Consider the following 26,465-nt stretch of genomic DNA (forward strand, 5'->3'; position numbering starts at 1 on the left):
TTTTTGACAGCGCAACACTGCGAGTTTTGTTCATATTACTCGTGAATGTTTTAATCAAAGTATTATTGTTTGTCCGCGCCGCGGAGTCCTCTCCAATAGATGACGGATGGCGGACGGCGGATGGGGATGGATCCTACCTCCCAGTAGATTTGTACATACATAGGTAATTTTAATTACATCGTACACACACCTCTCACACCTCTCTCTCTGTCTCCCATGCAGTAATGACTACCGCAGGCAGAGGCGATATTTTATTCATTTTAAATCGTTTTAACTAATTAAAAAACAAATGAAAACCGCCAAAAAGCAAGAGCAAAAGAGACAAGTGTAAACGGACAGCCAAATAGAGAGTAATGGGTGGGTGAATGGGGTATAGTGGTGTAGAGTGGAGAGAACCTAACTAGACAAAAATTTAAACCATGCTTTTAGCTACATTTTCCATTTCCCATCTGCATTTGCCCGTTCAAATGACTGCACGCACGGCACACACGGCTACCCCGCGGCCTGCTTTTTGGTTCCTGGTTCCCCCCGGTTTGCCGCTCGTTTTTCCGGGGCATTGCGATGCCGGATGATGATGGAAATGTTACTATAATTTTAATTACTCTGCGTGAATGCAAATGGAAAACACAAGCAGATGCAGAGATTCACAGATGCATGGGATCCATGGGATCCAGTGTAGAGTGCCGAGCTGCGTATCTGTGTATCTGTATCTGAGTCCGCATCCGATTGCAGCTTGCATCAGCTACAGCCACAGCTAAAGCTACATCCATAGAACCGACCAAAAAGCAAAGTGCGAGAATGCCTGGGAAAATAAAATTAACTTTTTACGAGTGCTGTGCTGTGCTGTGCGAAGTGCTGCTGAAAATAAATTAAATTCAGATGATGAATAGTAGTAACAAATTTTGTACGATACCATTAAAAACAAGAAAAACAGAAACACAGAATAAAAGAAATAAAAGAAATTTTAACTTGGATTCCATTGAAAGCCGAAATTAGTCAAATTTTAAAAACCCACAGCCCCACCCCTAGAACTCACAACACACTCGACTATACCAACAACAACAAAAAACCCCCCCTCTCCACACACTCTACACACTTAATATTATCCTCAAAGTGACATAAATACATATATATATATATATATATACACAAATACAAAAACATCCCGACATGACACACGAATACAGTTGTCAACGAGAACGGAATAATATGGTGGGGGGGACGGGGGAAAGTGCAGGACAGCAGGACAGTAGGACAGTGGGTAAAGCAAACATGACAGGACAGTCACAGAAAACATAACAGGATATGGCACGACAGGACAGGACAGGACAGGATAGGACAGGACAGTACAGGAGGACAAACAAAACAACATTTAACGAACAATATAACCGAAATACATACATTGTAATAGCATTAATAGATTGTCAAGCTTTATTACACACTATATTATAAATAGATGGAATAATTATAATAATAATAACAGTTATTATTGCAAAAATAATAATAATAATAATAATAACAGACGACACACAAAGAGAAATATGAATAAATTTAATAAAAGCAAATACCCCATTTTGGCCTTTTCAATGCTACGGAAAATACGGAATACGACTTGGTCAGTATGTAAAATATTTTACGACTATTCCTGAATTGCAATACCCCACCCTCCCCCCTCCATTTACCTTCATTATGAAATGACAAGAGAGAGAGGGAGAGAGAGGGCGAGAGGGCTGTGGCAGGCGGCAGGAAAAAGAAGAAAATCGATTTGATGACATTTCCATAATGGAAAACTTCTCCCTCTCTCTCTGCTCTTCTCCTGTCGTGCAGTCAAATCAATGTCTCTTCCTGCGCGCTTGATGGGAAAGTTCTCGCCAAACAGTGCAGCCAAACTTCCTCAATATCCTAGTCCACCCCTCTGCCAGCTGTCCTTCTGTGCCCTGTCCACACAGCCACACACAGCCTCCTCATAGTTTCTATCGACAGTTTCATCATCAGGCAATCTGCATAATTTGCCAGAGCGTCCCTCCTTTGGAATTTCTCGGCGCACTTGCTCCGTATCACTTGTTGATCGTAAACGGTTTTTGGCATATCAAATTTCCGACATTTTCCAACCATTCACCCCATCCCCATCCCCATCATCGTCATCGTGATGGCCCATTCCAAGCGATAACCAAACTAACATTTGGAGCATTTCCGCGCCTAATCTCCGCTTCCCACTGTGCGCCACTGTGCTCACACAAATGCTTCAATAATGACTGCAGAGGAAGAAGCAGCACCCACCATCCTCAGTGCCATTCCCCCCCAGTCGTAATAACATTTTCATCTTAATGCACTCGGAGAGCACATTTAGTCAAAAGTTCCTCCTGCTTGCGTCTGATTCTGCATCTGCATCTGCGTCAGCAACAACGTCAGCAGCATCCGTTTGCGGGCAAAATCCACAAAACCACCAAGACCGGAGACCCGAGACCCGAGAGCCAAGAGCCAAGAGCAAGCTGTAGCCATAGCCATAGCCATTGGCATCGACTGCTGCCACAGTTACGGATGGAAACCCTCCAGGGATTGGCACGCATCGAGCACGTACTGCCACGACGACGACGACGACTACGACAACCGCAAACTGCTGCGATTTTCTAAATGCGACCTCCCACGCTGTCCCTCTGGCCACCCTCGCCTCTCTGGCTTCACGACCACCTCTGGCAGCATCAGCAGCACTCTCACTCGCACTCGTTCCACTGTTCTGCTGCTGCTGCTTCTGTTTCTCAGCGTTACGTATGCAACATTCATTTTTGACAAGCATAATTTGCGGCTGGCCCAGCCACCAGGCACCAGGCACCAGAGCCATTGGGACCTACCCCCCGACTCTTAGGCTTCTACTATTCCGGTTATTTACAGTTTTCATGGCATGGCCCTGCACTTTTCTAATGCAAAAATGATGCACTGCACCCACGCGGCCCAAGCGACGTGTGTGGGGTGTGGGGTGTGGGGTCGATGGGCAGTGGGAGGCGATGGGAGGTGTCTGTGGTCAGACTGCAGGCGGATTGAGACGTGGGCGATGCGGTGCAGTCACAACATGCACTCAATGGAGGTCCAATAGCAGCAGCAGCAGCAGCAGCAGCAGCAGCAACTGGAGCCACCGCCACCGACACCGCCGCCGCACTCCACCCGCCGCAGTGGCAATGAAAGTTGGAAACCAATATTTGTGTGAGCCCTGAGCCGCCTCCAGGAGCGGCCTTTTCCTAAATGGGTAATTGGTTGGGGCGCTCCAGGGCTCCAGGAAATGTGTGTGTGAAAATCTAGGAAATGGCTTTGGGGCCTGCGATGCTCTGGTAACGAGGATAACCACTTCAAGTTGGCTCTCATTTCGTGGAGCAACTGCAGGCGGAATGAATTAGCAAAGTTCCTAAAACATTTTACGAAACTTTAAGGGTTCTTCAAACTTTTTGGCACATACATTGCATACAGCTGGCAATAATAATAATAATGGCGAAGGGCGGACTTTGGGGAGTTTTTTCCCCCAGCTAAATATTTAATTAAATTACAAATTGGGGCTCGGATCGGGGGACGGGTCCCTCAAAGTGTCGGAATCCGCTCCTGCTTGTGTAGGCAGGGAAAATAAATCTGTTTGCCAAACAGTTATTGCTCTTGTTTCTGGCCCGCTGCTCCGTTTCCACCTCCCACATCTAAGCCAACCTCAATCTAAAGCCAATGCCAACTCCTACGCCTCCTACGCCTCCACCTCTCTCCCTCTCTCACTCTCTCTGGAGGCCCTCGTCCTGGCAATATGTGCGCTCATTTTATGCCCTTGCATTTGGCAACGGCTCAATAATTGGTCAGTAGATTGGGAGGCAGTGGCTTTCGACTAGCCCATGACTCAGGTGACTGCAAAGCTTTCTATAAATTTTAAGTCCATGGCAACGATTATGCAAGTTATCTGCCGCTTGAGGCAGGGCCGTCGGTGTCGAGTGTCCACTCCACTTCAGTGCCGCCTGTGGCGCAGTGTCCACAAAATGAAATTCAATATGTGTTATGAATGGCACGCATCCCCCCCCCCCACAGGCAAATCCCAATCCCTTCTACAGTCTTTCATTCCATTCCATCCTATTCCCATTTTCTATTTTCATCTTCTTTTCCGCCAGCAAAACAAACAATGTCCGGATTTTGTGGAAACCCCGCGGCTGGACGGATGGCCGGCTGGCCGGCCGGCCAAGTGCTCGGCAATTTATGCCTGTCTGTGTGGCGTCGGATGGGATTGAGAATGGGAATTGTGAATGGAGCAGCGAAAGCCTATCCACCGTCACATTGTTTTGCCCTCTGTCTCTCCTCACTCAGCAAATCAATACCCGCTGCTGCTGCTGCTGCTGCTGCTTAATGGTACATTGCACCTCTGGAGTAAGTTTGCCATATACAGATGTACTGGGTATACCCTCATATGCCATTCCGTAGCGGATAGGCATCTATCCGCTACCTGGCCATTGATTAAAGTGGTTCCTTTGCAAATTTATGTTCCGAATATTAACCGAATTGCTCCCCGAGGAGCACTCCCTCTCCACTCCAGCCACCATACACAATCTCTCCCTTGCAAACAAGCAAACAAAAAATAAAAGAAAAACTTTTTCCACAATGTACTCGTGTACTGGCGGCACCGACATACAACACGCTCCCTCAATCGTATAAAAAACGGGGCCATGGCAACTTTTTTAACAGTTTTTGGATTTTGGAATACAAAATTATGTAAGTAATCTCAATTTATTGATATATGGAGATGCATGTTTACACGTGGAGCAGTAGAATGAGCAGCAAGAGGGACGAGGGACGGGGACAGCAGCCACTCCGACATTGTCGCTGTCTGCCCGAGTGTGACCCTTATGAATGGGCCAACTTTTGTCTTTCTTCGTCGCTTTTTATGCCCCCCGAAGCATTATAATTTGCCATGAATATATGAAAACCGTTTGTAGAAGTTCAACCGTTTTCCCTGGGTTCGACTGTGCGTTATTATGGGTTGTGGGTGGGAATGTGGGGCAACAGGACCCTTCTACGGCTGGGGATTGTCAGCCTGGGAAATGGTTTATGTAATGGGATTCATAACTTGTTTACCTGTTAGCCCCCCCAGGTTTTATGTTCATATCTATTCGAGTGGTGTAGTAGTATCATCCTAGTCCTCCTTTAATATGCCTTTTAATTTTAATTAAACTTCTCCAAATTGTGATTAAAGGCTTCTTTCTGCGGTGTGTGTGTGTACCTTCCCACCCACTTGATTTATGAATTATAGTTTCAAGGCCGTTAGCCACATTTCAAATTCATACAAATGTTTCTGCATTTCCGTTCATTATTAACCTAATTATTATATGTATATTCAGATGAACGTGATAATCGTGTAAAACCACAAATAATTTCACCAAAAAGCCAGCCATATATTCCTGCTTGTCTATGGATGTGTCTAAATCTACCTAATTAGAATTCATAGATACATATATATGTACATACAAGATACCAAGTAATTTTGGGTATATTTCTGTTGCTGCTCTTTGCGTATTTTTATTTAGATTCAAACTGGGCTCTAATCATCTATTTTGATGGACTGTTCCCTGAAATAAGTCTACAAAATTTCGTACTTTTTAGTATTTTTTGATTGGGATTAAAGAAGTAAATTTAAAAAATATACTTGTCGAATTTTCAGATAATGCAGTAATAAATTTAATTTAATTTTATAAATAATAATAATAATAACAAATTTAAATTTTTTAATAAATTTTCTATGGTCAGTCTATTATTTGGTGTTACAATTTAAAGATTTATTTGCACAGAATTACATTTAAAGAAGGGGGCTTCGGGGGCCCCCCCCCCCCTTTTTTTTTTTTTTTTTTTTTTTTTTTTTTTTTTTTTTTTTTCTTTTCCCTTTTTTTTCCCTTTTTCCCCCCCCCCCCCCGGGGCCCCCCCCCCCCCCCCCCCCCGCCCCGCCGGGCGGGAAAAAAAAAATGTTTTTTTTTTTTTTGGGGGGGGGGGGGGGGGGGTTTTTTTTTTTTTTTTTTTTTTTTTCTTTTTTTTTTCTCCCTTTTTTTTTTCCTTTTCCTTTTTTTTTTTTTTTTTTTTTTTTTTTTTTTCCCCCCCCCCCCCCCCTTTTTTTTTTTTTTGGGGGGGGGGCGGGGGGTTTTTTTCTTTTTCCCTTTTTCCCCCCTCTTTTCCCCCCTTTTTTTTTTCCCCCCTTTTTTTTTTCCCCCCCCCCCCCCCCCCCCCCCCCCCCCCCCCCCCCCCCCCCCCCCCCCCCCCCCCCCCCCCCCCCCCCCCCCCCCCCCCCCCCCCCCCCCTTTTTCTTTTTTTTTCTTTTTTTTTTTTTTTTTTTTTTTTTTTTTTTCCCTTCCCCTCCCCCCCCCCCCCCCCTTTTTTCTCCCCCCCAATTAACGACATTGTTAAGAGAGCGAGAGCAACAAGCGACGCGGCAAAGAGAGGGCAAATGTAGCGGCGAAAACGAGCGAAATTGCGGCGAATTCACAAAAACATCAGATTGGTTAAAAGTATTTTTTAAAGGATAAAATGAAAATGTGTGAATTTTAATCAATTAATTGTTTAGTTTAATTTAATTTAATTTCTTAACGCGCCAAATTTGTATTTTTATATCTTCTTATTTTGACCGGGTTGATAGTTTCGCACTGTAGCGATAGGCAGAAACGATGTGAGACATCGATTAATGCACCTGCGCTTTTTCCACTCATAAGCCCATCTGCGCAATAGCGCAGGTGCAAACAGGCAATTTATTTTTTTTAATAAAAGTTCGCGACTTTTTTGTAGTGATGGATTTTTTGAAAACATGAATAAAACATCGAAACTAAAACGATGTTTGCACAAAAACAAAGAATATGACCGCCTATATCGATGCTGACATCGATGTTTCTGCCAGCGATAACCAAATGCGGCCACACTGGAAACAATTCTTGCGGGCAGAAGGCAGGTTCGCGGCAGTTTTGCAAAAATAAATATAAACGTCAATTAAATAAGGAAAACGTGCATCGATTGCACACAGGCCACAATCTGGGTCAGAATTGTGGTGTGAAATTGTTTGATCATTGTGCAGGAGGCAAGAAAAGAGACCATAACAGCGACTCGTGGACGGCCGTCGCAAGAAAAGAAATTGGTAAGACACACATATTTCATTCTCTCGCTCCCTTGTTTGACGGCCAGCCAGCCAGCAACTATAACTTTGTATTTACCGAGTGCACATTTTATTTTGCAGATGTACACACATTGCGGCAGCCACAACAACAAAAAGAGCAGCAGCAGCAGTGTCGCCAGGGAAAACACTCGATATCGGGAGAGTGGGACCAGAATCTCGCTCAAAATATTTGCTGTTCTGTTTCGCCGACATGGTAGCCGCCTAGCAGCCGCGTCCGGCCATTGAGACATCCTCCCAGGATCACATCTCTGAAGGTGGGTGCCTCGTGAACGTACCAATGCATGTGTTTCTGTGTGCGAGTGTGTGTGTGTAAAGGCTTACCACGATGCGTAGTTTGAACAGATTTTAAGAAGCGATTGCTGCCACTCGCTGAAGTTGCTCAGGTGACGCAAAAAAAAAAAAGAGAAGCAAAAACGGCAAAACCAACAACACGCAAGAACAACCACAGCCCTAGTAGCAGGCAGCACCACCGCACCGCACCGAAAGGCAGGCGGGCAGCGTGACAGTTTGCATTTATACATAGATTTGCCATTTTGAGTATTCGTCACATCTGTTCGTTCACGGCCTCCCAGTCGTGATTTCTCGCAGTTGGAATTGGGGCGCACGTTCTAGTATTACCCATATCATCGTTAATAATCTTTGCAGTGAAGCGGAGCTTTGCTAAATCTACATGGAAACGGACAGCAGCAACAGCAGGGACAGCGTGAACTCGATACCGCGTCCTGAATTCGAGGCCCTCTCCGCCATCGACAGCCCCCAGCCAGTGCTGCTCCTTCAGGGGGACAGTCATGATACGGAGCCCAGTATGCCCCACAAGCGACAAAAGTATGTGGTGAGTGCCCCACCGGGGTCGGCTGCTGGCAGCAGCAACTCTTCCAACTCCAGTCCCTCGTCAGCACTCGGCCCCTCGCTGACGATGAAGCTGACGAAGGTGCCGTCGCAGCCGCACCTGCAGGTTCAGGCGGACCCAAAGCCACTGGGATCGTCAACGCCGAAGGAGGTCAAGACGCCGAAGGTGCCCAAGGAGATGGTGGCCCTTCAGAAGTCACAAATGGAGTCGGAGGTGCTCAGCCACTTTGTGGCAGATGGCTCGAAGGTGAAGCGCCGCAAGTCGCGCTTTGCTACAAATCAGCTAATGAAAGAGGCCCAGGAAGCCGAGGAGGTGTCGTCCCGCAAGTCTTCCTCCAGCTCCAGGGGCCGCAGCAAGGGCAAGAAAAATCAGTTTAAGACACGCAGCAAGAGCATACCAAACCCGTCCTGGGACGGGGAAGATACCGATTGGGCAGAAGGCCAGAGGCTGGCGAAGAAAGCACGCCAAATGCGGGGCCTTTCAATGGCCAACGATTGCGGAGAACGCCAGCTGGGACTCGATGGCGAAGATAGTAACAGTAACTCAACTGTGGAATTGACACGCTCCAGTCATCGCTCCCGCAGCAAGAGCCACTCGCTTAGCAACAGCTGCAGCAATGAGGAGCAGCGCCCGGCGAAACGCGCCAATCTACGCACCGAGAACGCGGAGTTTGCCAAGAAGCAACGCGCCTTCCTGGACAGCATCATAAGTGATCCGGAATCGGAGCAAAATCCTCAAACTGTGAACGAGGTCGATAGCGATTGGATCAACGCCTCGGCGGGCGGTGAGCAAGATTCCGATCTGTCGACGTTCTTGGAATTCAATAATTCGAATACAGAGAAGGAGCCAGAGCCAGAGGACATAGTATATGACCGATTGATGCACATCTACAAGACGCCACCACGGGTAAGCAACAAAAAAAAAATGAAAAACTGTCGGTGCATCATCTTCATATCTTCTCCCATGTTTTCGTTTATTTTAGAAAGGTTGGGATCCTTTCTGTTGGAAGTGCCGGGTAGCTGGAGACTTACAGGCTTGCAGCAAGTGTGTTCGCTCGTTCCATAGCTATTGCGTAAGGCCAGCCACGACGAAATTCGATAGCCACTGGAAGTGTCCCGAGTGTTTGCTGCTCGAACCTGGCCCCAAAAGGTGACCTCGACATTTGTTCCCTGCAAATGCAAAGCATCTTTCTTTATACAAACAAGTTTTCCATTTAGCAGGATGCGCCGCAACGAAGTCTCCGCCGATCAGCTGAGCCAGCTGCTGTTCTTTTCGCTCGAACGCATGAAGCTATTACGCGGAGTAAGTGTTTATGCTACATACATATACATGTAAAAGTGTATATATATATATATATTTGTATGTATATCATTCCCACATCAAGATTTTTCATTATCTTCGACACATTCATTTGCGTTTGCTTTGACAATTTAAAATAAAATCATGCGAAAATATTTTGCACAAACAGCAAAAAGTAAGAGATATACGAGATGGGTGTCTCCGTGTGTGTGTGTGTGTGTGTTATTTTTCGATGTGCGGCGTTTTGTGTGTGTGTGTGTGTCTTGCTCTCTTCCCCCTTCTACTCGCTCATGCTCCTCCTACTAGTACTATCTGTGCAGTGACGAAATGTACTTCGAGTAGACACCTGAAATGACTCGCTGGTTTATTGGGTTTCGCTCGCTCTCTCTCTCTCTGTCTCTCTCTATCTCTCGCTCTCTGTGCTAACGCGTCGTAGAAGGCTCCACTGCAATGACCTACGTGCCCTGTCTAAGCTCTAGCCTATAACTACATATGTACATGTATGCTCAAGCGATACTTGGAATCATTTTACGACTCACGTGCCGTACGCGCTGCCCTGCTTTACTTATCTGCATTCAATGGTCAGCGAAGAGCCCCACAGACTGGCATACTTGTGCGAATGATATATTATTTTCTTGCTAGTTTACTTGATACTGATAGTTTGAGTTGTGGAAATGATCCCCATTAATACACTACTTATCGGCACGCATTTTGTTTTCTTTTCAAAGTCTGCCGTGGCCACATGGTTTCTGACTTGGTTTCTCCACCGTTTAGCGTACGTTTTATGGGGGCATTTATGAATTTATGTAATATTATGTACGGACACGAAGCAGGCCAATGGTTTCCACAAAGAACCAATTTAAATAAAAGTTAATTATGAAGGCCTTTGGAGTGGGACTTTCTCTCGTTGGATATGCTTAAAATGTGCGCAGCGTGAAACATTAATTAATTAATTCATTTAATGCTATCGCCGTCTGTTGCCAGCCTTTGGGCATTGGAAACAATTACACGAGCTAAACACTCGTAATTTCATGTACATAATAGAGTCCATTTATGTTTTGCCTTCTCTTATGGACCATTTCCTATCTTTGGTCTACATTTTAGTTAATTCAAGCAGCATGAAACCCCTGTAGAGGCAACAATTCATGCCTTTATCTTCAGAGGGGCTGCCTTGATTCGTGAAACTTGTTTTAAGCAATACAATTTCCTGTTTCTCCTACACTTGCAGCTCCCGAAGCTGCGTGCGCCCGAGGATGTGTTGCCGGAAACCTACAAAAAATTCTTTGTGCATACCGTGAGCTTCGAGACCCTGACCGAGTGCATCAGGAACAACGTCTTTGACTCTGCGGATGCGTTCATGAGCGAGGTCAAGTGGATGCATCACAATGCGCTGATATTGGACTCTGGCGGTACGTGAGCAGCATTCAGACTGTGACCGCATTACCATACCTTTCGATTGCTTTCGTTTTGCAGACATCAAGGTGGAGACGCCGGCGAAGCAGTTGTTGAAGGTGTGCCGCGAGGAGACCATGGAGATAGACACCTGCCCCGAGTGCTATCTGAATGCCAACTCCAGCGACGAGTGGTTCGTGAAGGTGTGCCGCCACCCGCATCTCTTGCTGTGGGCCAAGCTCAAGGGATTCCCCTACTGGCCGGCCAAGGCTATGGGCTTGACCGACAAGGGCATGGTGAACGTGCGCTTCTTTGGCAAGCATGATCGCGCCCATGTGCACGTGAAGGATTGCTTCCTGTACTCGGCGCAGAATCCCAATATACAGACCAGTCGTCGCATGGCCCGAGAACTGGTCGACTGCATCGCTGAGGTGGAGGTGCATATTGAGCATATCAAGCGTAAGAGTGGCTCCTTCTGCTACGCCCCCTATCGCACCCCCTACGATCCGGTCGTGGAGCAGCAGCAGGTCGAGGACATGATGCCAGGCGTATACGCGGCCGTCGATCGCACCATGGAGCCGGCCAACAAGACGCCGCTGCAGTTTCTTATTCGCAAAACGGCGGGCGATAAGCTGTCCATTGTGAAGAAGACAAAGGCCACCGAGTCGGGAAATGAGTCCGATCAGTCGGTTAGTCCGGCCAAGAAGCTGCCACCGCCGCCACCACCGCGACCATTGCCGCAGCTTCAAGGCCTAGAAGAAGCCCCGGCTTCCAGCAGTGAGCATGTCAAGCAGAAGAGCAACAACTACGAGGTCATACCCCGTTCGGCTGAATCGCTGACCGACTCTCGCTGCAAAGTGCTGCTCAAGCGGAAGAACCTGGCAGCAAAGACCACACCACCCACCGCCGCGGGCTCCATGGAGAGTCCAGAGGTGGTTGGCAAGAGGCGTAAACATTCCTTGAGCGATACCAGCGGCACCTCCGAGTCGAGTCGTCGCGAAAAGCACACACATGCACGCAAGCAGCAGGCAGAACAGGAACAGGCACGGGCACAGGAACAGCAAGCGAGTAATCGGGCTAATGAGCAGGAGGAGAAGAAGGACGAGTCGTCGCTGCTTTCTGGGTCGGAGATGCATTTACAATTTTCAGATTCACAAAACGATACCGCGCCCGATCCCCTCGGATGGGTGGATATTGTTAGACGTCGTCAAGGCGTGACCATAACCAAGATACCACGCGAGCAGCAGCAGCAACAACAACAGCAGCAGGGTGCCTCGTCAACAAGTGGCGCCGCCTCTCCGGAAGCCGCCAAGCCAGCGCCCAAGCAGCCACCGGAGAGAGCCGAAGCAAAGGGCATGAAGAGGTCCGAAGTTGAACGCCAGCAGGAGCAGCTCATCAAGAAAGTGATTCCATTTGTCGAAGTTGAAGTCAAAGCCGAAGTGATATCGGAACCCGAGCCCGAGGAAGAAGCCCCCAAGCCGCAGGAGTCTGCCAAGAAGTCGCCTAAGCCAGCTAAGGAAAAACATAAGCCCCCGGCAGAGAAGCCACAAAATCAGAAAGCACAGAAGGAGCCAAAAGAGAAGGTTAATCCACCGCAGGAACCGAGGATTACAGTGCCTGTGCCCACACCACCGCCAGAACCAGTCGAGGCTCAGCCTGCTGCCGCTGTTGCGGAGCTCGTGACCATCAAGGAGGAGATTCTCAGTGAGGAGGAAGTGGAGGCGGAAACAGAGCCGGAGATAGAGACCCACATCGACAGACGTTGCTTGTTATTGCCACAGGCAATGCCGCCACCGCCGTCACAGCCCCTGGCCGTCAGAGTGGAGGCAGCGCAACCGATGCGCGAGGAGACGCCCACAGTGCGCTATGTGGGCGATACATCCATCCAAAAGATCAGCCACAAGCAGGCAGCGGCTAAGGCCATGGACGCACCATCCAAACGCAGGGGCGTACCATATGGCCCTCTGCCTCTGTCGGGGCAACCCTCCACCTCGCCAGCGCACTCGCCAGGCCCCTTGCCGGTCGTCAAACCACCTGGCGTGTCTGGCGTGTACGTGGTAAGCAAGCCGCCGACACCTGCACCGCCAAATCTGCGACAAAAAAGTGACCGCAACATGAATTCCACTCAACCGGTGCCGCCGATGCCACCGTCGTTGGGTGGTCTGCCCTCCACATCCCCAACCACATCGAGCCTGCTGCGATCCAACATGGTGGTCATACCGGTGGAGCAGGCAAACGGCTGCAGTCTGAACAGCCCCATGACGATACCAGTTCCTCCCCTGCGAGCCGTGTCCAAGAGCACGCTCCAGAACTCGACGTTCCTACCAAGCATTCCCATTCCTCCTGGTCCTGGACTGTCCAGCACCAGTGTTTCTGGTGTTTCAATGCCACCGCCGCTGGCGGGTCTGAGCATGCCCCAGATGGGCACGTCCACTTCTCAAGCCACCTCCATGCCGCCCACTATGGAACCGGGCGGCCTACTGGCCAACGCACTGAACGGACTGCCCAACGAGACCTTAGTGAGCGAGTCGCGACAGACTGATTCGTTCCAGGCTCTGAATGAAATACTCATTCGCTCTGGTCCGCCCAAGCTGGTGCCACGTCCCTGCGGTCCGCTGCAGTCGGATGGCTCCCAAATCTATCCATCGCATGCCGGACCCGTCTCTCAACGTCTCAAAGACAATGCATACAAGGTTAGCCAATCCCTGAACATAATTTCCATACGCTCAAATAATACTCGTTTGTTTCCTGCAGATCACGGACTACTTCATATCCGTAATCGAGGACACGCTTACCGATCTGGGGGCGGGTGATCAGAGTTTGCTGCAGGCTCGCATCACCAGTCTCACCCTGGAGAACGAGCGCCTCAGGCAGGAGTGCAGCCGCAAGATTTCGGATATGAAGCGCTGCAACGATCAGATAGTCAAGGAGCTGCACAAGACGCTGGATCAGGAGCACAAGCGCGTGATCTGTGAGATGCGTCAGCAGAGCACACTGGAACGCAATCATGCCGTCGACGAAACCAAGAAGAAACAGTGGTGCGCCAATTGCATGCGTGAGGCGCAGCTTTACTGCTGCTGGAACACCTCGTACTGCGACTATCCCTGCCAGCAGATGCACTGGCAACGTCACTCGACCACCTGCGGCCAGGCCGCCGCTCTGGGACTGGGGGAAACGATCGATTTGACGCCACCGCCGGTATCAGAGCCCACTCGCTCCAGACCCAAGCCCACGATTGCCAGTCCAATGGCGACAGCGATTGCCAGTCCGATGGCTACAGCGATGCCAGTAGCGACACCTGTACCCGCACCAGTACCGACACCAGCCCCAACGCCAGCACCCAGTAACGCGATCCCCACCCCACAACTGCATCGGACAGTCACCAGTGCGATTCCGATGCCAACCGCATCGGGTTCGGGATCTGGTGGATCTCTTGCCGGGCCAGCCCCCAAAAAGTGGCAGAACATGTCACTCAGCACTCATCCCGCCAGTCAGGAGAGTTTGCTCAGACAGTCTGGTCCCCTGCTGGCCGGACTGCCATCCAGCACATACGTACGTCCAGTGGTCAGCGCTACGCAGCCCTCCTCGACATCAGTCAGCAACGTGGTCAACACGACCTCATTGATAACACCAGCGCCGACATCTTCAGCCCCGCATATTGCCACCATCATAGCCGCCGGCCCGCGTAACACTATAAACACGTACAACTATGGCAGCAGACTGCCCACCCCCCAGCCTATGCCCATGCAACATTACAATATACCAGTGGGTTGCCGTCAGCCATTGCCTCGTCCGAATAATCAGTGACATTCATTCATTCCATTGAAATGCAGGTACCCATCTCTCTGCCCAACAATATTCCGTACACTGTGATGGCGGAGCAGCCGCCAAAGCCAAAGTCCTCGGGTCGTCGAGGTCAAAATCGCAACCGCAATGGCAACAGCAGCAGCAGCAGCAACACCAACAATGGCAACAGTACGATGGGAATGCGCCACAACCAAGTGAACCAAATGCAGTTTCAGCAGTAAGCAAGGGGACTGGGACTGACTGTAAACTGTAAGGAGTACATAATTTCCCACCTGAAGAGACTGCCTGTGATGGATGAGGACATCTTTTTTTTCTACATAATTCCCAGATATTCTAAATATCTCAGAAAAGAGATTCTTTTTATTTTTTTTCTTTACCCCGTAACCCCGTATTAAATAAAGGAGAACCCTTAATAAGTATATTTACAACACCTGATATCATTTACATAACTAAAGTCCCTCTTTTTTTGTTGCAGATAATATCATTAAGTCTTTGGCAACGGACTACCAGAGATTACGAGAAGAGGATCTCGCACCGAAGGAGTGTATAAAAAAAAGTCATTTTTGTGTAATTTTAAAAGATAGGTGTAAGAGAAAAGCTACACTAAGTAGATAGGCTAAGCATAGCAAGTATGAGTTGCAAACACACCTAAGGATCATCCACATTCTCACTAACAACAGAATCAATCACATTACATCGATTACATAGATTGTATGTATACTTAAACAAGCAAAGCTGCATTATTGAAGTCAGAAGATAGCAATTAAAATGTAACTACATGTTAGAAATCGTTCGAATGATTACTCAATCTTGATTTATCCACTAAACAAGTAAATGATAAACAATTACAACACACACACACATTTTATTATGCTAGCAAACACCTGTAATGCAAAATGAATTCTCCCTTATGATGATCGTAATGCCACAAAATGTTCAATCAATGTCCAACTTCTTGAAGTTACCCTCAATGCCAAAGACATCGGAGACGGTCTTGGCTTTTCCAGGCCTCAGTTTCTCATTGACCTGATGGCGCGTCTCAAACTCAAGCATTTCCCTGCGATTGTTCAACAGTTTCTTGTAATATATCTCTGCAAATGTGTCAATATATATAATAATAGATAAAATCCATGCAAACTATAATCTAAGGCTCACCTTTGGCCAGACTGGTTTCCTCCCCCGGTCCGCCGTAGTCCTTGGGCAGCATTTCGCGCGGTACAAATTTATAGAAATCATTGATGTCATTGTGCATATGGAGAACGCTTGTCAGCTCCTTCTTCATAAACGGATTCATCAGCGCCATAATCTTGTCCATGAAGGGCACAATGTTGATAAAGTGGAAACCAATCAGTCGTATAGCCGCCGCTTCCTACAACAAAGGAACGTCTAACGTTTGGTTTAACTAAGAGTCAAGTCGGGAAAGTCACCTGCAGGTAGTAAAGGAATTTCTTCATTTGTAGCAATCCAATGCGTGCCAAGTGCCCCAGGGCACAGCCCTTCAGATCGATTACAATCACATGTCCGGGCTGTATGCCATCCTCGTACATCCAGAAGTCAAATATCATGCAATATCTGAAAGTGAACAGAACTCCGATCGTTTAGCCATGCGGCTAGCATAGAGATATTAGTACCCCCCGTTAAAATTGTTAATTTAATTGCTATATTTTAATTGGCAACCATTATACAGATCGCACACATCTACTTAGGTCTGTGCTAGTGCCAGATAAATGAGTATCTCAGTGAGTGTGCTACTGTATCTGCTGCATCTGTATCTGTATTTTGTGTGCGTGCACAGACAACTATTCGGGCTCGCTTCTCGGGGCTGGGGTTGGGGTTGGGGTTGTGTTCGGGGTGTGCACTGTTGACATTAAACACTTCGGACCTTAATCTTTTCATGTTACCGTATTCCTTGTCATAATCACGCTACCCGTCCCGCTCGCCAAATGACGTGCAAACTGCAATTAACTAAGTTGGCAATCATTTTCGGACTGGTCAAGCAAGTGTTTTGGGGAATTACGAGTACATTGCTTTTTGACTTTGAATTCGCAATATATATATAAATAGAATTGCCTGGGTAAAGATAGCCACAAGAGAGGTGAAGCAGAAATCTGGCAAAAAAAAGGAAAGGATTTTCTTCTAGGTTCCACTAGGTTTAATAGTGTTCGAGTTGCAGAAGTATTCGGGACGTAATCACAAATTTTTCGGGACTCTCTTGACTTCACTTACAGTTTCATGACATCCGCAAAGTTATAGTTGGAGGCATTGAGGTCATCCAATTTGGTGACAATCACACGATAGCCCTCGGGAGTGGCGCCAGGCAGGGGCACAATAGAACTATAATTACACTTGGAAATAATTTGGATAGAATTCTCAGTACTCAAGCTAGGCCCTACATTGTTTTCATGGCACGTCGCAGCTCCGGTCGCTCGCAGTCGAGGTTCACAAAGAACTCATCTAGGTGGGTGCGTGCGGTGAGATTGATGTCCAGCACTTGCTTCGCCACCTCCATGCTGTACCGGCAGGCGTAGAAGAAATGCAGGGCTTCGCCCTCCGAAAACTGATCCGAGATGTGCGGCTGGACGTGGATCCACTCGATAAACTTTTGCACCTCCGACCGCTTGATCTCCGGAAATCGGGCATACTGTTCCTCCAGATCGGCCTCCTTCATCTCTTGCTCCTGAACTGATGGGATGGGATCTGCGGGAGTTTGCGCGTACGAGGAGTACTTTTGATTTTAGCGATGCTCGGGCCCGAAACGCGTTTCCAGCTAACGGCGGTCGACTGTCGAATGAAATGGAAATGGAAGCTGTTTGCTTTCGCAAGTGAAACTGGTTGGGTTGTCTGTTGTCTGGCGAATTCGGCATGCAATTTCAACTACGTTCGGGATCGGATCGGGAGTCAGTTGTGGGCTGTGAGATGGTAGGAGGGGGGAGATGGGACCCATACTGGCGTCGCCTGGCGTGGCGTGTGCTGATGGCTGGCTAGTCGAGTCGGCAGACAGCAGGCAGCAGACGCTGTTTTGGGGGAAAACTGCAACTGGCTTTCGTTCATCGTCGTCGTCGTCGTCATCGGCTCATTTCACTTCCATCCATCCACTTGCGTGAAAATGTAGTTTTTCTTCTCTCTTGGCAATGCTGTTATTATTTTTTTTATTATTATCCCTCTCTCTTTCTCTCTCTCTGTCGCTCTGTTTGTATCTTTGTATCTTTTGGGTTGCATAACATGTGATCAAGTGATTGGGCGGTCGGATCCAAGGCGAATGGCCTGTTATTATTTCGCATGGCGTGTGCTGGGGCCGGTCGAGGGGTACCAGCTCCTTCATCAAATCCAAAATGTGATGCTCGAGTGGCGAAAGGGAATTGTGATGAGTGTTTTTTGGGATCCACTGAAGGTTGCCATATACGTAATAAAAGTATACAATGTATAGGTCTGTGCATGAAATTTTATCTACAAAAAATCTAAGAAATCTTCAAAATGTATGCAAAATTTATAGGTCAAAATAGATCGTTACCAAATTGAGTACTAAAGTACTAAAGTAATAAATGAACAACCTCATGTTTTGGGCAACTGAAAATAATTTATCATGCGACACATGGGGCCTAGAGGATATTCCATTAAATAATGAAAAAAGCAAGGCGAAAAATATGGAAGAATAACTGGTATCAAATCGTTTTTTTTATATACATTTTCTTTGCAAATATCCCTACGATAAACGAGTCTCTTGTCTACACTAGTTGGAGTGCCACCATAGACAGAGGATGCAACGCCCCTAAGTGGGCATTGAACGCAATCCAAATACCATCTCCTGACGTTCCAGGGTACCTCCGAGAGTAAACCAGAACCACTCAAGCGAAGCATCCTTCAGCCAAATAAGATGTCACCACTCCATGGAGCTCTCCTCTAGATAGATCATTCCTCCAGCTGCAGTCTCACTCTGGCTGCAGCTTTGTCTTCTTCTTTTGCCACACAACCACAACGGCCTCATTTCCGAGGCAGACACTTGACATTTTGCCAGCAGCAGCAGCAGACACCAGCCAAGCCAGGCCAAGCCACCAAGTGGACGACAACCAACCTGGCCTGGCAGCCTCTGGCTGTTGCTGTTGCTATTGCTGTGGCAGTGGCATGCTCAGCTCAGCTCAGCTCCACTCCGCTCCGCTCCGCTCAGCCGGTGCGCCACTTTGGCGTGTCTGAAATTCCAAACGGATTAGAAGCCGCGCGCAAAGAGCAAACGGCAAACGGCAAATGTTTGCTGCCAATGGCAACCCAACCAGTTTACGCGCCAGAGAAGGCCTTGTATTATTTTGGCCCCAAAGCTGCTGGCAGAGACAGAGGCAGAGGCAGGTGTCGCGTGGTGTCAGCCTCGAGTGTCCGTCGGCCAACTAGGCAACTGCCATGCCGAAATTAATTATCAATCCCCCAAACACAAACCCAAGTCGGAGTCCAAGTTCGACTTGCAGGTGGGGTCAGGCGGTGGGGACACACTCACGCAGAGTGCTGACGGGGCCAGAGACAGGCAGACATCAGTTTTTTCGCAATGCTGACCCAAAAAAATCAATCGCAGGAATGTTTGCATGCTAATCGGGGATCAGGTTTTGAGGCTCACGAATGATTATGAAGGTGTTGCTGGTAGATACTGGTACTGCTGGTACTCGTACCGCTGTTGCGGCTGTTGCTGCTGGTAGATGATGATGATGATGATGACAACATCTTTTGGCAACGTGTCGACGTTTTATGTTGCCGTCACGCACCGAGTCCTATGTCGCCTTTTTTCGTGTGTTTCTTCTTCGTCTTCAGTGGCTGACACTCTGAGTACGCGCGCTCACTCTTGTCCTCCTTTGGCCCTGCCCAGTTTTTGTGGCTGGCTTTTATTTGTTCTTTTGCCATTTTTCACGCATTTGACTGCATTACTTAACCTCAATTTAGCTGGCGACGTGCCGCACTCCCATTACACTCCCCACTCCCAGTTCCATAACCATCCTCGGCCAACGGTTGCCGTTGCCCGTTTCCGTTGGCCGCCGCCGAAGCTCCGTTGGACAAATGAAGTTGTCGCGTCGGTTTACAACAATTTGCATACTGCTCCATTCCTCCCTGCCTCCCTGCCTCCCCCCAATCCTCGCCAGACGCGCCAACGTGAGCAGTGAGCGGATCCTGTCCTGTTTCAATTGTCGATCGATGGAGCCCCAGCCCCAGCCCCAACCCCAGCCCTGACTCATTTGTATGGGTTGCCCTGCTGCCTCCTCTCCTGGTTTCTTTCTCCTCTAACAATTGAATGGTGTCGATGGGGATGGGATGGGCAGAGAGGAGAGGATAGGCGACGAGAGCAGATAGGTCTCTTACCACGCGTTTGCCGCTCGCCGGCTCGAAAACCTCCGATTGTTCTCGCACTCACTGGCTCGCTCCCTCTCCATTTCTGACTCTCTTTTGTCTAAAACTTGTTTGCGCATGCGCGCCAACTTTTGTGTCTACCCTTCGTGGAGGGTACTATGATTTTGATTAGATGCACGGCCGCACAGCAGCAGAATCAATATCATCTGTATATAAATATACAGATATCCCCTTTATATATGTTCTAAGTATATATAACGTATATATGTTTATATCTATCTGTCTTTATTTTGTGTATCCACAGCTTTAAGTCCTGACCAATCATTGATCATATCTTTGTGGGAAAAAATCGTTCGTGTCAAAATAGTTTTGCAATTTTACAATCCAATAATGTAATTCCAACATTAAATAATTCAATTTGCATTTTATCTCATAATGGTATGTACACAAATAATGTAGAGTGGACATTTTTTAGCTTGCATAATTTACGTGCTAAGATTCAATTCAAATGGATCTTCAATATTAGCCATAAAATATTCTTAGTTTCCAAGTTATATTCAAGACGAAATGAAATGAGGATATCACATCATAAATGTAGCTGTCATAAACACAGTCTCGCCCCGCAAGGGTATCTAATGCTTCGGCTGCCCTAAGCTAACTTTCCACTTTTTTTTTTTTGTATTATTTTATTTTTATGCTGTTCTTTTTTTCTGTTATTTTAGCGGTTTTTGTTTTGATTTCTGATTGCCGTTCGAATGTCTTATGCTTCGTTTTTTGTTTTTTTTTGTTTTTGGTTATTGTGTGGCTGCCTCTGTGACTGCCTCTGTGGCCGCTGTTGCTGCTGCTGCTCTTGTTGTTGCTGCCACTGCCACTGCTTGTTGCCCAGTTTTATTTACGGTGGCAAGTGTCGCTTGACAAATTGATTTTGATTTGTTTGGTCTTTTTTCCGCCGTGCTTTGTCTCTCCTCTGCGCATGCAAGCCGCCGGCAATGAGAAGCTTTTTTGTGTGTTTTTTTTTTGTTTGCTTGTTGGTGATTTGGGGTCTTGCGGGGGAACCTTGAATGCAAGTTGAGGGAAGTTGCTCAACAAATTTGAAAATTAATTAAAACTGTTGCAGTTCCCACCCTGCACCCTGCACCATGCAGCCTGAAAGTTAGTGGCAGGAAGCGGAATCAACAGCAATATCCAGTCATTTATCGTTTCCTTTATACAGGCGGCATTCAAATTGGAAATTGGAAATTGGAAAATGGTAATGAAAAAAATCATATGTATGCAGGCAACAGTTGAACGATCTCGGGGGTGATGTAGCAAGATCGGAGTGAGGGAGGGGGGTAACTGTTATATTACACGCTCGCTGCCATCCTGTTTCATGCAACAGCAAGCAACAGGATGCCCTCCCCAGTGGCAATGAATGCCACTGCAGAGGCATGAATAGGGAGCGGAGCGAGAAGGTTTCCCGCCCGCCCGTTGCCCCGTCTCTGATCTGATTGCCACTCAAAAAGCCAACCAAAGCCGCGGAGTCAAGCGGAATCGAGTGAAGTGTGACGTACCGGGGAATGTGAACTGCAGGCAGACAAAGCCCCGCGATCCATCCATCCATCCCTACCATCCCTACCATCCCATCCATCCACTCAACGATCACAAAGGGGAAAGGGACACAAAACATTAACGCATTTTGAAGTAATTGCCAGCCAGCCAGGACGCGAAGTAGGGACGAGATGAGGGTCACGAATACGATTTGGGGATGGACGATGGAACAAAGGAAAAACGTTTCTTTTGCGCTCAGTCGTGCATCAACGAAATCCTTGGTACTCGTCGTCCCCCTGGACAATAAAAAAAAAAACGAACAAGGAACAAGCAGGGCTACACCTGATGATGTCTTTGACTCTTGGACTCCGACACCTGAGACGAGCCAGAGACAGAGCCTCAGACGAATGTTGAAAAATGATAATTAGATGGTCTAGCAACCCTCCGCCAGACGGACGTTACACTCACACAAACATACGATACGCGTGGAGGTAACACAGATACAATGCACATGGTGGATGGTGGTGGAATCTCAGTTGGAATCCTCGTCTCTCCTGTGCTCGCATAGTGTGAAGTGATCGTTTTGACTATTTAAATGTTGTCATCCAGGGGTGGGTTGTACCTGTACCTGTACTTGTACTTGTACCTGTAACGGAAGAAGCAACCTGCTAGGATGTTGAGGATCATTCTTCCACCCCTGAAACTGGACGTGCAACATCGGGGGGGACGCGCTTGAACAGATCGCAACGGAACCGCCGCCTGAAGGGAAGATGTTCTCTGTGATGCGCCCTAATTAGTGGCCGGGGCAGAGGGAAACGGCTTTGGTCTGTGCATCGTAAAAATATGCACATATCAAGCATTCGTATCTACATAATTATTAATTCAATATTTCCTGCCGGTTCTTGCGCCCCAATTCCCTGCTTCTCCTCTTGAAGTTGCTCTGAAGAACGACAAGACTCAGCTCAAGAAACGAAACGAAACGAAACGAAATGAAAGGAAAGGAGAGGAAGCATGCACTTGACACAAGGACCACGGACAGATTGGAAGGGGCTGCTATAGAGGAGGAGTCACCGTACCGCTGCCGGATGGTGAAATCAAAAGAGAACGCGATCGGCGATCTTAAAGAGAAAGCATCAGCAAGGAAACTCAAACAGGAGTGCGGATGGATGCCTCGGGGCCCGAGACCGACCAAGTGGTCGGAAAGGAAAGTCGTTCTGAAAGGGGGATATCTTTTTGGATTCAATGACCTGTTTACTGAATGCCAGGATTCTTTGTTAGAGCAGGGGAATGCTGGGAATGCAATTATCTACGATCTTTGGAGATCTGTGGCGAAAGTTTCCCCCCCCCGTCCAGCCACACGTGCACCTCTACCGGACACAGGCACGCGCCGCAAGCTTCACTATCTCTTTGTCTGCTCCTCCTCATGATTCTACCCGACTAGCCACCGACTGGGGCATCCATTAACATTGTAACATTTTTATGCTTTCGCTGCCTCTTCGTCCCGTTCCATCCCATTCCCTCCAGTCCCATCCATTGCACACACACACACATGCAGAGCGATAGGAGAGGCAGCGAGAGCCAGCGGGAGAATTGAATCTGTTCTCTACACAGTTCGTTGAACTCGCCTCTGACTTCTGATGATTTGCGCCTAGCTGCGTTCTCTCTCTCTCTGTCCCTGTCTCTCTGTCAGATCAGGGGGTTAGATCCCAGCTCCAGCTCTGCCAGCGAGGATGATGATAAATTATGAGACACGCACTCGCTCCGGGCACTGATCGAAGGGGAGACCCACAGACGAGACGAGACCTCGCTGCCTCTCCTGCCGGGCACACAATGGAAATCTGTTAATCACATAATTCCAAGCCATCCCAAACGACTCTAGCCGGACATGAGCTGCAGTTGGAGTCGGAGTCCCAGACGCATTATGGAGTTGCAGTTGGAGTGGGAGTGGGAGGAGGGTGGATATGTGTTGCAAGCTGGGTGGGAGAAACATGTGGTGGCAGTTATGATTCAGCTGACCTACATCGCTTCGAATGTGTTCTTGATCACAGATGATCGTCTATCTGTGTGCGAGAAAGTTCCCAGTTGCCCTGGGAAAACAAGAAGAGATATCTACAAAGTATTTTCCTGTGACTGTGGAAACTATTACAACCCACCCTGGCACATCCAGACTTTGCATAATGTCCACTAAATGGGATCGTAGAATGCCTTATCGCCATTCCATTCCATGATCTACCGCCCAGAAGCGCACTCATGCAATGCAATTTTCATTATTTTTCCTTATTTTTTTTTTCCTCTTCACTGGAAAAGCGCACGTGCACCGGGCCAAGACAATTTTCTTACCCTCTTTCTTGGCTCCGGGGATCTTCTTTATGTTAAGCAGTTGATGCGCATGCGCAACCCTCATGGCGATCCTCTCTCTCTCTCGCTCATGGCCACTGAACTGTGTGAGGGGGGTGGTTCAGTGGCGTTCAAGGATCGCATCGGATAGGATAGAATAGGAGTCCCACATAATATTTGCATCTCATTTCCGGGCACTTGGTGGCCAAGGGTCAGGTCAGGGCGCTACCTCTGTCTCCTTTGTTATTTCGTTTGGGGGGTGAACGGCAATTGGACAATTGTTTTGGGTGCGGGATACGGAAGTGATGTCGGGAACGACAACGACAATGGCAAACGGAAATGCCTTCACTTCGAGGGGTGAATAATTACCATGATTCCTGTGTGCCTTCGGGGGAGACTTCGGGCTCTCCATTGTCCCGCTGCAAATATGAAATCTAATGTAGCTGCAGCCAGAGAGCTTTTCCAACCCCCTTTTTGTTTGTGGCTTACCAAATAAAAATCAAAATACGTGTATTCGTATTCGTAGATTTTACGCCACTTTTCACATGGAATTTTAATGAACTTTTGCCCACGCAAAGGGCGTTACGGTGTGCGCCCCATTCGAGGTTTATTTATGATCGCCCCCTCCGCACCCACCGCACCTGAAATGGTTTGTTGCACGGTGCACTATGCGTGAACCTGTTACAGTACCTTCCCCGCCTGCCTCTGGGATTTTCCTCTGGTGTGGATGGTGACATTTTCCCATGACTCTTTAGCTCTGTAACTCACGCGGTTTTACCGAACCTGTTGCATAATTTGTCAAGCGATTTTATTGGTTTCGTTTGTGGCTTTAATGTGCGACTGTACTTCATACATTTCAATGAGATTTTAGGGTGTATCGTTTGAGTGATTCTTGATCGCCTTATAATTGATCTGCTCCTCATGAAGGAGGCAACACACTCTTGCCATTGAGTGTTGGGGGCCAAATAAACACATTAATCATAGCATAGGAATCGAAATGGGAATCGGAATCCCACAGCAGGTCTATCTGTCCCTTGGCCACAAATTAGAAAGTCAATGACCGTCCAGAATCTTCAACGCTCTCTGGACATTTTCGGCAAGAGATTCAGACTGTAGCCCCCACGTCTCGTGCATTATTAATCCTCCACCGGAATCACAGAAGAAACCTCGATAGACTCCACTGTCTCTCTCTCTCTCTCTTCCAAAGTATGGAATGTGGACAGAAGAGAGCCAGAGCCAGAGCCACAATGATCGAGAGACGACGATGACTTCTTCCCATTCCCAGCCATTCCCATTTTGTAGGGTTAAAACCCACGACCATTTCTCAGTCTTTTCTTTCTTTTTGGGTAATCATCAAACAATAGAAAGCTAGACCTAGACGAAGCAGCAGGCAGGCAGGCAGGCGAGGCCGAGAGGCAGTGGGATGGAGATGGGGCAAGGCAGTCAGGAAGAACCGCGCAAAAGAAGCGGCAACAGAAATGGGTGAATGGCTGGAATGGTGGAGGGGGTGGGGAACCGTTGCCTGGGAACGGGGGAAAGGGAGGTCCGTCGTCTGTCCGTTTTTCGGTCGTTGAACCGCGAGAGATGGGAGAGAAAAGAAGAGATCTTCGCTTTCGAGAGTCGTAACAGTAAACAGCATAAAAAAAACGCTTCAAATGCGTATGGATGGCCCGCGGTTCGGTTCGGTTCGGTCCGACTGTCTTTCTCTCTCTGTCTTTCTCTTTGGCTGGATTTTGATCCAACTCTGAGACTCTCTCCCTCTCTTTTTCTGGCTGGATTTTGGCCCAAGTTTCTGTTGCCTTAACCTGTTGGTGGGCGACAGCTCGATTCGCCCTGAAACCCGAGACGCGTTTAGGACTTTGGCCCAAAGCTACGCCCGCAACATTTATTGTTATTTACGAACCTGTTGCACCCAAATCCATGCCCCAAGTTGCATGGTGCGAGCAGGGAGGGGCCTGCTACAAATGGGCACACGCCCAAAAAAAAGTGCTGTCCGTTTGGCAGCTGACACCAGCGCTCGGTCGCCACCAAAAGTGGAAAGTAGGGTTTACATGGCCCCACAATTTACATGCGTGTCGCCTGGCCTGGTGTTCTCTCTTGCACTCTTTCTCCCTCTCTTTTACTCTTTCTTTTCGTTCTGCTGCTTTCTGTGGAAGTTGAAAGCGTCGCGCGCGCGCTTTTTATTTTATTTTATTTATTTTTATGATACCAGCGGATTTGAAAGAAAACCCTTTCTCTCTCCCTTTTTCCATTGACGACGCTTTCTGCTTTCTTTCTTTCTTTCTTGCTCTCTCTCTGTCTCTGTCGCTGTCTCTCTTTCCACATTCTTGGCTTGGGATTGCGTAAAGAGTGTACCGTTAGCTGCTTGGAGTGTGTGTGTGTGTGGTGCCTGTTTCTGTGCGTGCATGTAAATTCAAGCGTGGGACATGTGGGCCAAACGCCAACCCAAAACCCATTCCAAACTGCAGGCATTGTCATTGGTTGTTGCTGCTTTGATTTTGGCCCAGTTGAAGAGGCACAGCATCCGCTAGAGAGGCTCCTCATTTGGCTTCTAAGGTGCGCATCCGCCTTCGATGCGCAGCTGTTGATCCGCTAGACTTTTGGACCTCGAGACAGCAACTTGTTTTTATCAAGTTGCTTCCACCGCTGCTGCTGTTGCTGCTGCTGCTGTTGCTGCTGTTCTTCTCCTTTTGTTGCCTCATCTCATCCATCGGTATAGTGGTATCGTCTGTCTGGTTTCCCACTCATTTGCTTAATTTC

At 48.0% G+C, this 26,465-nt stretch overlaps 2 protein-coding genes across 8 annotated transcripts; one reads left to right on the forward strand and one right to left on the reverse strand.

The window, feature by feature from the left end:
- The first annotated feature begins 6,922 nt into the window (after positions 1-6,922).
- On the forward strand, positions 6,923-15,633 carry LOC111067628 (protein kinase C-binding protein 1). 3 transcript variants are annotated; one of them, XR_002607128.2, is made up of 10 exons: positions 6,923-7,129; positions 7,229-7,422; positions 7,814-8,924; positions 9,001-9,167; positions 9,239-9,320; positions 10,546-10,726; positions 10,791-13,402; positions 13,464-14,474; positions 14,543-14,932; positions 14,992-15,633. XR_002607128.2 is itself a non-coding variant. In XM_022356811.2 (9 exons), the coding sequence occupies exons 3-9, from the start codon at positions 7,839-7,841 to the stop codon at positions 14,735-14,737; spliced, it is 5,334 nt and encodes a 1,777-aa protein (XP_022212503.2). In that variant the 5' UTR covers positions 6,923-7,129; positions 7,229-7,422; positions 7,814-7,838; the 3' UTR covers positions 14,738-14,935. The 3 variants fall into 3 exon arrangements, 1 of the variants encoding a protein (XP_022212503.2); XM_022356811.2 differs by lacking the exon at positions 14,992-15,633 and having other exon boundaries at positions 14,543-14,935; XR_002607129.2 differs by lacking the exons at positions 6,923-7,129; positions 7,229-7,422 and having other exon boundaries at positions 7,461-8,924.
- LOC111067629 (alpha-tocopherol transfer protein-like) lies at positions 15,366-17,381 on the reverse strand. 5 transcript variants are annotated; one of them, XM_022356812.2, is made up of 5 exons: positions 16,910-17,315; positions 16,743-16,850; positions 15,944-16,088; positions 15,672-15,885; positions 15,366-15,607 (listed from the first exon to the last, which is right to left on the reverse strand). In XM_022356812.2, exons 1-5 carry the CDS (start codon positions 17,182-17,184, stop codon positions 15,453-15,455), a joined length of 897 nt encoding a protein of 298 aa, XP_022212504.1. In that variant the 5' UTR covers positions 17,185-17,315; the 3' UTR covers positions 15,366-15,452. The 5 variants fall into 5 exon arrangements, with proteins under 5 accessions (XP_022212504.1, XP_022212507.2, XP_022212505.2 ...); XM_022356815.2 differs by lacking the exons at positions 15,366-15,607; positions 15,672-15,885; positions 15,944-16,088 and adding exons at positions 16,347-16,471; positions 16,540-16,667 and having other exon boundaries at positions 16,910-17,381; XM_022356813.2 differs by lacking the exons at positions 15,366-15,607; positions 15,672-15,885; positions 15,944-16,088 and adding exons at positions 16,347-16,481; positions 16,540-16,667 and having other exon boundaries at positions 16,910-17,381.
- Positions 17,382-26,465: the final 9,084 nt, after the last annotated feature.

This window comes from Drosophila obscura, unplaced genomic scaffold (genome assembly GCF_018151105.1).
Source record: "Drosophila obscura isolate BZ-5 IFL unplaced genomic scaffold, ASM1815110v1 contig_192, whole genome shotgun sequence".
NCBI lineage: Eukaryota > Metazoa > Arthropoda > Insecta > Diptera > Drosophilidae > Drosophila > Drosophila obscura.

Excerpts from the sequence above, each read along its gene's own strand:
- LOC111067628 (XM_022356811.2), top strand. The coding sequence starts at position 7,839 with ATGGAAACGGACAGCAGCAACAGCAGGGACAGCGTGAACTCGATACCG. Across the intron at positions 9,168-9,238 it reads CTCGAACCTGGCCCCAAAAG|GATGCGCCGCAACGAAGTCT; the intron begins GTGACCTCGACA and ends TCCATTTAGCAG. Across the intron at positions 14,475-14,542 it reads TGCAACATTACAATATACCA|GTACCCATCTCTCTGCCCAA; the intron begins GTGGGTTGCCGT and ends ATTGAAATGCAG.
- LOC111067629 (XM_022356812.2), bottom strand. The coding sequence starts at position 17,184 with ATGAAGGAGGCCGATCTGGAGGAACAGTATGCCCGATTTCCGGAGATC. Across the intron at positions 16,851-16,909 it reads CGACGTGCCATGAAAACAAT|TTCTATTGTGCCCCTGCCTG; the intron begins GTAGGGCCTAGC and ends GTGTAATTATAG. Across the intron at positions 15,608-15,671 it reads GGAAACCAGTCTGGCCAAAG|AGATATATTACAAGAAACTG; the intron begins GTGAGCCTTAGA and ends ACACATTTGCAG.